We start from the raw sequence: 9,352 nt of genomic DNA, 5'->3' as shown, positions 1-9,352 counted from the left end.
TTCAGTCAGCTGTCAAGACCAATCTAACCTCACAATTACAAGGAAAAAGTCCAAAATGAAAAGTATTTTTAAAAATGTATAGATTTTTAAATACAGTACGTTTACCTTTAAGTTATATTCTACGAAATGGGCTTAGTTCAAACAGTGTAATACGAAATGTAACAGAGGACACGTTAAAATGTTACCCAAGAGTCAAATCTTCGTCATTTCGTCCCATAACACCTAAGGTAAATAAACCAAACGAATCTATATAACTATTTGACTAATACTTTTTTTAGAAATTAAGAATTATCCAACAAGAATATGCCGCTGTTTGCTCCCTGTTACATCGATCAGGGTTGAGAGATATTACACAACTCCATCCTTTTCTTGGAGCTGTGAGATCGTTCCATACAACAAATAAAAATGCCCAAGGCGATCCTTTAAAGCCGGACCCTGACAGACCGGATAGAGATGATGATAAGGATAAGTTATCCGCTTTAATTGCCAAGGCCTTGATGTGGATGCTGTCAGCATACATGCTTATTGCCCTGATTTCATTGATGTTTCCCAGTAGTAATCAGCCAGAGGTATGAGATAACTTTTTGGAGTGAATTTTTAATACTGTAAACAATATATCATGTTTTAGACAATGAGATATGTATCTTGGAGTGAATTTTGTTATCAAATGTTGGCAAAAGGAGAGGTACAACAGATTATTGTTAAACCTGATGTCGATTTAGTAACAATTATTCTACATCCAGGGGCTATAATTAAAGGAAAAAGGGTGGACACTCAGGTTTTCCATATGAACGTTGTGGATATAGAAAAGTTCGAAGACAAATTAAGAGAGGCTGAAAGAAGATTTGGTATAACCGATGGGGTACCGGTTACGTATGAAAGAAGCACAGACTCTGCTGGGAAGTTACTGATTTCATTACTTGTCGTGGGCTTGCTTCTTTCCATCCTGGCAAGAAGTAAAAGTATCCGACCTCCACTGGGTATGGATATTTTTGTATGTTTTTATCTATTTTTTGATATTTTATATTTAGCATTTTTAAAATTCTAGACACAAATGGGTAGAGCAAAGTTTACTCTAGTTGATCCACTAATGGGGCAAGGAAAAGGTGTACATTTTAGTGACGTAGCCGGCTTAAGAGAGGCTAAATTAGAGATAAAAGAATTTGTTGATTATCTTAAAAGACCAGAACATTACAAGGCTTTAGGTGCTAAAGTTCCCAAAGGAGCCTTATTGTTGGGTAGGTGATTGTTTTTGAAGTAAATAAAAATGTATTAATGCAATAATTCAGGTCCTCCTGGTTGTGGAAAGACTCTGTTAGCCAAAGCTGTAGCTACTGAGGCTAATGTACCGTTTCTGTCAATGAATGGTTCAGAATTTATTGAAATGATTGGAGGTCTTGGAGCTGCTAGAGTGAGGTAAATATTTTTTTTAAGTAAAAGTTTCTTTCAAGCACTGGTCAACAATGTTTCAAAGTGTTATTTAATTTTCTAGGGATATTTATTGTTTTTATTGTTATATTTTTCTATTTACATTTTATTTTATTGTCTTTTATTTGGGCTATTAATCTGTTAGGCCACTAAACCATTATTTATTTATTTATACAGAGTCATACAATTTTTTTTTTCTAGGGATTTATTTAATGAAGCTAGAAAACGGGCACCCTGTATAATATACATTGACGAAATCGACGCTGTTGGCAGGAAAAGAAGTGGATCTTTAGGCAATACAGGCACAACAGGGGAGAGTGAACAAACTTTGAATCAATTATTAGTAGAGATGGATGGGATGGCCAGTAAAGAAAATGTTATAATGCTGGCATCCACTAACAGAGCGGATATTCTAGATAAAGTATATTTTTTTTAATTTTTTATTATATTTTTTAAAATAATTTGAGTTATAGGCTTTGCTTAGGCCTGGAAGATTTGATCGGCATATTTTGATTGATTATCCTGATCTGACTGAAAGGAAGGAGATTTTTGAATATCACTTGAAAAGTATAAGGCTAGAGAATCCTCCTTCAAAGTTTTCAAAGAGGTAATTGTGAGAGTTTTGAGTCATTTTTTTTTTTTATATTTACCTATTTCTTTAATAGGTATAGTTCCTAATTTAGGTTATCTTATTTACCAACAGTTTTTGAGTTTTTTTTCAGTTATTTGTTTTTAATTTTTTTCTCTTATTTTTATTTTTATTTTTAGTTGATAGTTACACTCTTATTTTTATTTTATACCTATTTTTTTAAGTTAGACTTCCTAATTTAGGTTGCAAAGCGAGATTTTGAGCGTTTTTTAAGATTTTTTTTTAAATTTTTATTATTTTCATTTTTTAATATTTTGTTTATAGTAATACTTTTTTATTTTTTACCAATTTTTTAATAGTTATACTTCCTAATTTAGGCTAGGTTATTTAACACCAGTTTTTGAGTTTTCTTTAAGTCTTTTATATTTTTCTTTTTCTTTTTTTAATTTTTCTTTTGTTTTTTTTTCATTTTTCTTTTTTTAATTTTTCTTTTTGTTTTTATTATACTTTTTAATTTAGGTTAGCTTATTTGACACCTGGATTTAGTGGAGCTGACATAGCTAATGTCTGTAATGAAGCGGCACTGCATGCCGCCAGATCTAAACAACATAAAGTCACAGGAGCGGATTTAGAATATGCTGTAGAAAGGCTTGTAGGTGAGTTATACATTTATACATTATTATTTATCGTTTTTCGTCTTATTTAGGTGTAATTTTTAATGCAATTAATGTATTTTTATCATTTCTATTAGGTGGAACAGAAAAAAGGTCACATTCGATGTCACCTCAAGAAAAACGCGTGGTTGCCTATCATGAGTCTGGTCATGCTTTAGTTGGGTGGATGCTTGAGCATACTGATGCTCTTCTGAAAGTGACCATCGTGCCTAGGACTAGTTTGGCGCTTGGTTTCGCCCAGTATATACCAAAAGACCAAAAACTTCACACTAAGGAAGAGGTAGGTTATTATTTATTTATTTATTTATTTTTATTATCTTTTTTTTGTTTTATTATTTTTTCATTTATTTCATTACTTATTTCATTAACAGTCAAGTAATTCTTTTATAGCTCTTTGACAGGATGTGTATGACATTGGGAGGCAGGGTTGCCGAATCGCTCACGTTCAACAGAATTACCACTGGTGCTCAGAATGACTTGGAAAAAGTAACCAAAATGGCGTATGCCAACGTAAAAGAGTTCGGCAATAACGACACAGTTGGTTTGGTCAGTTTTCCTGAGGAAGAATCCAAAGAATTAGGCAAAAAACGTTCTATTTTATTTATGTTTTTTATTTAAATATATTTTTTTACAGGGAGAAGACCTTACAGTAAAAAACTTGCAAATCTGATTGATTTAGAAACACGAAAATTAGTGACAAAGGCTTATCAAAGGACTGAGGAAGTGTTGAAGGAACACAAAGATAAGTTGGCGCTGGTAAGAAGAAAAAACAGTGTTTTTTCAGGTTATGTTTGTTATTGATTGTTTTTTATAGCTTGCAGAGAACCTGATAAAGAAAGAAACGTTGAATTATGATGATGTAGAGCAACTATTGGGTCCACCACCTTATGGAGCTAAAAAACTGATCGATCCTGCTGAATTTGAAGAAACTATTAGGAAAGAAGGGGCAGTTTCGACTGAAGAGAACAATAGCTTCAAGCAAAATGCGTGATTCGATTCTTTTTTAAATTGTAGATATTTATTATTAAATAAATTATAAAGCAAATCATTGAAACTGTTTTTTTTTGTCCTATTGAGAAGTATAAAACAAAAGTATTAAATTATTTTTGATGTATGGATGCTGAAGAGCGACGTGTGTTTTACAGAAAGATTTTTTTAGAATTTATCCATATTCATACACTTCAATATTTTGTATATCTTGAAATGCATAATATATGAGAAACTGCGAATAGAATCATTAAGTATGCAGCCAACAATACATTAAATCGTAAATATCCTATTTATTATTTTCGACCTTATGTCGATTACGCTTAGGGCACAAATTAAACAAGCTAATCCAGAGATGACATTAGGGTAAAGCGTATTGTTAGTTGCATACCTTTTTTACAGATTATTAACAGGAAATATGAAAATTAATACAGGAAAAATTACTTTCTTTTTTCATAGTTACATGTTCGTTATATGAATTACTACTAACTGCAAATAATATGACGAAGTATTTGTTTTTAATTATACGGATATAATCTTCTTGTGGATTGTTTAGCACTTTCACTATGTTATAGAGAGAATTATGAGTACCTGCTTGAAGAAAAATATATTTAAAATTTTACCAACCACTTCAAATAACTTGAACAGTAATTTAAATGATTCAAAAGTACTTTAAATTAACAGAATTTTCTTAAAATGCTTTTTATTCTCTAAAAATACCTAAGAGGATTAACCAGAGCTCTCTGACATCAACAGTACAGCATATTGGGATGATATTAACAATAAATATTGTTTATATATTGAGTTAAAAAAATATCAAAGTATAATTCTACTTGCAGTAAAAGGAAAGCTTTGAAAGAAAATTGAGTTATTAACTGTAAAACAGACATAGAACACTTTCTAGTGCATTTAATCTAGTTTTAATGACAATTATGCGCGCAGATGCGCTCCTGTATAATATACATTGACGAAATCGACGCTGTTGGCAGGAAAAGAAGTGGATCTTTAGGCAATACAGGCACAACAGGGGAGAGTGAACAAACTTTGAATCAATTATTAGTAGAGATGGATGGGATGGCCAGTAAAGAAAATGTTATAATGCTGGCATCCACTAACAGAGCGGATATTCTAGATAAAGTATATTTTTTTTAATTTTTTATTATATTTTTTTAAAATAATTTGAGTTATAGGCTTTGCTTAGGCCTGGAAGATTTGATCGGCATATTTTGATTGATTATCCTGATCTGACTGAAAGGAAGGAGATTTTTGAATATCACTTGAAAAGTATAAGGCTAGAGAATCCTCCTTCAAAGTTTTCAAAGAGGTAATTGTGAGTGTTTTGAGTGATTTTGATTTTTTTATTTTTATATTTACCTATTTCTTTAATAGGTATAGTTCCTAATATAGGTTATCTTATTTACCAACAGTTTTTGAGTTTTTTTTCAGTTATTTGTTTTTAATTTTTTTCTCTTATTTTTATTTTTATTTTTAGTTGATAGTTACACTCTTATTTTTATTTTATACCTATTTTTTTAAGTTAGACTTCCTAATTTAGGTTGCAAAGCGACATTTTGAGCGTTTTTTAAGAATTTTTTTTAAATTTTTATTATTTTTATTTTTTAATATTTTGTTTATAGTAATACTTTTTTATTTTTTACCAATTTTTTAATAGTTATACTTCCTAATTTAGGCTAGGTTATTTAACACTAGTTTTTGAGTTTTCTTTAAGTCTTTTATATTTTTATTTTTCTTTTGTTTTTTTAATTTTTCTTTTTTTCATTTTTCTGTTTGTCATTTTTCTTTTTTTAATTTTTCTTTTTGTTTAAAATTATACATTTTAATTTAGGTTAGCTTATTTGACACCTGGATTTAGTGGAGCTGACATAGCTAATGTCTGTAATGAAGCGGCACTGCATGCCGCCAGATCTAAACAACATAAAGTTACAGGAGCGGATTTAGAATATGCTGTAGAAAGGCTTGTAGGTGAGTTATACATTTATACATTATTATTCATCGTTTTTAGTCTTATTTAGGTGTAATTTTTAATGCAATTAATGTATTTTTATTATTTCTATTAGGTGGAACAGAAAAAAGGTCACATTCGATGTCACCTCAAGAAAAACGCGTAGTTGCCTATCATGAATCTGGTCATGCTTTAGTTGGGTGGATGCTTGAGCATACCGATGCTCTTCTGAAAGTGACCATAGTGCCTAGGACTAGTTTGGCACTTGGTTTCGCCCAGTATATACCCAAAGACCAAAAACTTCATACTAAGGAAGAGGTAGGTTATTATTTATTTATTTATTTATTTTTATAATTTTTTTTTTCTTTTATTATTTTTTCTTTTATTTCATTACTTATTTTATTAACAGCAAAGTGATTCTTTTATAGCTCTTTGACAGGATGTGTATGACGTTGGGAGGCAGGGTTGCCGAATCGCTCACGTTCAACAGGATTACCACTGGTGCTCAGAACGACTTGGAAAAAGTAACCAAAATGGCGTATGCCAACGTAAAAGAGTTCGGCATGAACGACACAGTTGGTTTGGTCAGTTTTCCTGAAGAGGAATCCAAAGAATTAGGCAAAAAACATTCTATTTTATTTATGTTTTTTATTTAAAATTTATTTTTTTACAGGGAGAAGACCTTACAGTAAAAAACTTGCAAATCTGATTGATTTAGAAACACGAAAATTAGTGACAAAGGCTTATCAAAGGACTGAAGAAGTGTTGAAGGAACACAAGGATAAGTTGGCGCTGGTAAGAAGAAAAAACAGTGTTTTTTCAGGTTATGTTTGTTATTGATTGTTTTTTATAGCTTGCAGAGAACCTGATAAAGAAAGAAACGTTGAATTATGATGATGTAGAGCAACTATTGGGTCCACCACCTTATGGAGCTAAAACTGATCGATCCTGCTGAATTTGAAGAAACTATTAGGAAAGAAGGGGCAGTTTCGACTGAAGAGAACAATAGCTTCAAGCAAAATGCGTGATTCGTTCTTTTTTAAATTGTAGATATTTATTATTAAATAAATTATAAAGCAAATCATTGAAACTGTTTTTTTTTGTCCTATTGAGAAGTATAAAACAAAAGTATTAAATTATTTTTGATGTATGGATGCTGAAGAGCGACGAGTGTTCTACAGAAAGAATTTTTTTAGAATTTATCCATATTCATACACTTCAATATTTTGTATATCTTGAAATGCATAATATATGAGAAACTGCAAATAGAATCATTGAGTATGCAGCCAACAATACATTAAATCGTAAATATCCTATTTATTATTTTCGACCTTATGTCAATTACGCTTAGGGCACAAATTAAACAAGCTAATCCAGAGATGACATTAGGGTAAAGCGTATTGTTAGTTGCATACCTTTTTTACAGATTATTAACAGGAAATTTGAAAATTAATACAGGAAAAATTACTTTCTTTTTTCATAGTTACATGTTCGTTATATGAATTACTAACTGCAAATAATATGATTAAGTATTTGTTTTTAATTATACGGATATAATCTTCTCGTGGATTGTTTAGCACTTTCACTATGTTATAGAGAGAATTATGAGTACCTGCTTGAAGAAAAATATATTTAAAATTTTACCAACCACTTCAAATAACTTGAACAGTAATTTAAATGATTCCAAAGTACTTTAAATTAACAGAATTTTCTTAAAATGCTTTTTATTCTCTAAAAATACCTAAAAGGATTAACCAGAGCTCTCTGACATCAACAGTACAGCATATTGGGATGATATTAACAATAAATATTGTTTATATATTGAGTTAAAAAAATATCAAAGTGTAATTCTACTTGCAGTAAAAGGAAAGCTTTGATAGAAAATTGAGTTATTAACTGTAAAACAGACATAGAACACTTTCTAGTGCATTTAATCTAGTTTTAATATTAATTATGCACGCAGATGCGCTCCAAGTACCATCTGTCTTACCCCTAGACCGTGTTCCTTACGAGGTACTATGCGTTTTGCATTCAAAGTACTGCTGCGACAAAAAATAATTAGTTCTATAGGTACCTTTCACTGGAACTTTCTATGATATTTATAATAATAAAATCTTTTTATTTATTAGATGCTTTTTCTTAATTTTTTCCTTGTATATTAATTCAAAAAAAGTGGTACCAGTTTTTTTAAATACAATACTTATTTTTCTAAAGCTTTTCACTCATACCATACCAATTTTTTCGTAATTACAACATTACAAACGAAAGGCAGATTTTTATTTAAGGTATAGTTTACAGAATTTGGTCAGTCCATTCAAAATGGATAAAATCAATAGAATCCACTTCTGTAGATAGAGCTTGTAATGGGCTTGTTCTGTAACTACTTTATTTGAAACAGTATGTCGGTGTTTGAACTGAAAAAGTTGTCGTAGGAGGTGTAGGAATAATATTTTTGTTCAAGCTTTAGTGTGATCATCACTGAGATTCTTTATAATTGGTAAATTAATTGTTTGAGGTTTGCGTTTTGGTTTAGAGGTAATAGTTTGTCCCAAATAAATAAAAATATCAAAGTTGTATCTTTTTAAATGGGACACCCTATATATTATTACATTTTTAGTCTCTACGATTAAAATAAAGGTAAATTTAATTAAGGTTTATCGCACTTTAATCTTACTGTTTCTGAAATATTTACGATTTTGTGAAAATATACAGTAACAACATTTTAATGCTCTATTTCTCTAGGCGTATTTGAATTTTTAAAACCAAATATTGTAGTGAAGTTTTTCTATTTACTAAATTTTATGTTGCAATAAAAAAAATAATACTACTTTATACAGAGTGTCTAAAAATTAATTTTAAATAATTACTCGTTATAAACCGCAATAGTTTGTTTAATTTAAATGGAACACCCTGTATATTTTACGAGAATCAGATGCACAATTTAATTGTCTATCAAATTGTATTATACCATCTTTTACCTATCTCATCAAGTTTTCGTAGAAAATGCATTTTCTTATCAATTAGACCTCATTTATCAATATATACCTATGGAATATTGACATTTTAGATACCGTATGATCGAAAAAAAACGGCGTCCAGTTGGCTGGGAAATGACGATCGATGACAGTTCCCATATAAATTTACATATAAAATGACAGCGATCTTCATTTCATAGCCAACGCTGACGCCGTTTTTTCTCGATCATACGGTATTTTTTTAAAGCAACAAATGTACAAATAGTACAGGTGCTAAAACCGATAATATTACTAGCCCATTTGTTTACAAAAAAAAAACCAATTCAAATCTTTATAAAAGCGTATACCAATTAAAAATACCACCATTATTTCCGCCCAAATATTAATTAATAATTTTTGTAAACATCTGTTTGTTAGCCGGGTAGATATATAAAACATTGCAATCTGTGATATTATCTGTGATATATCATTAATGCAACAAGTTTAGAAAGTTTTGAATGCATATTTCATCTCTTTTAATATAAATTTAATCATACAGATACAACTAAAACACTTTCGTCTCACCCCTAAACCCCATATCCCTTCAACCACGACACCCTAACCAAAATTCCCGACCAAGCAATACCAAAAAAACACAAAATATCGCGCTCATACCGCCAAAGAACCACCGTTCTTCACCGTACTTCACCTCCCAACATTTCCTTCTCTCTTGCCGTTGTATTGTTGCACTTTCAAT

General features: G+C 30.3%; 1 protein-coding gene across 2 annotated transcripts; it reads left to right on the top strand.

The window, feature by feature from the left end:
* LOC115878976 (paraplegin) lies at window positions 1-6,646 on the top strand. 2 transcript variants are annotated; one of them, XM_030895586.1, is made up of 13 exons: window positions 1-227; window positions 279-569; window positions 629-994; window positions 1,049-1,238; window positions 1,290-1,416; window positions 1,630-1,675; window positions 4,642-4,815; window positions 4,869-5,002; window positions 5,525-5,661; window positions 5,757-5,959; window positions 6,070-6,259; window positions 6,315-6,436; window positions 6,495-6,646. In XM_030895586.1, the coding sequence occupies exons 1-13, from the start codon at window positions 75-77 to the stop codon at window positions 6,594-6,596; spliced, it is 2,235 nt and encodes a 744-aa protein (XP_030751446.1). In that variant the 5' UTR covers window positions 1-74; the 3' UTR covers window positions 6,597-6,646. The 2 variants fall into 2 exon arrangements, with proteins under 2 accessions (XP_030751446.1, XP_030751445.1); XM_030895585.1 differs by lacking the exons at window positions 4,642-4,815; window positions 4,869-5,002; window positions 5,525-5,661; ... (2 more) ...; window positions 6,315-6,436; window positions 6,495-6,646 and adding exons at window positions 1,902-2,035; window positions 2,537-2,673; window positions 2,769-2,971; ... (1 more) ...; window positions 3,326-3,447; window positions 3,506-3,731 and having other exon boundaries at window positions 1,630-1,849.
* The last annotated feature ends 2,706 nt before the right edge of the window (window positions 6,647-9,352 follow it).

Source organism: Sitophilus oryzae, unplaced genomic scaffold (genome assembly GCF_002938485.1).
Source record: "Sitophilus oryzae breed Bouriz unplaced genomic scaffold, Soryzae_2.0 scaffold_154_pilon_pilon, whole genome shotgun sequence".
Taxonomy (NCBI): Eukaryota; Metazoa; Arthropoda; class Insecta; order Coleoptera; family Curculionidae; genus Sitophilus; species Sitophilus oryzae.
This window is presented reverse-complemented; position numbering and strand designations above follow the sequence as displayed.

What these genes read in the sequence shown, in the direction of transcription:
- LOC115878976 (XM_030895585.1), top strand. Translation starts at nt 75, where the DNA reads ATGTATAGATTTTTAAATACAGTACGTTTACCTTTAAGTTATATTCTA. An exon ending in CAAAGGAGCCTTATTGTTGG is followed by an intron (nt 1,239 to 1,289) that starts GTAGGTGATTGT and finishes GCAATAATTCAG; the next exon opens with GTCCTCCTGGTTGTGGAAAG. An exon ending in CTTGGAGCTGCTAGAGTGAG is followed by an intron (nt 1,417 to 1,629) that starts GTAAATATTTTT and finishes TTTTTTTTCTAG; the next exon opens with GGATTTATTTAATGAAGCTA.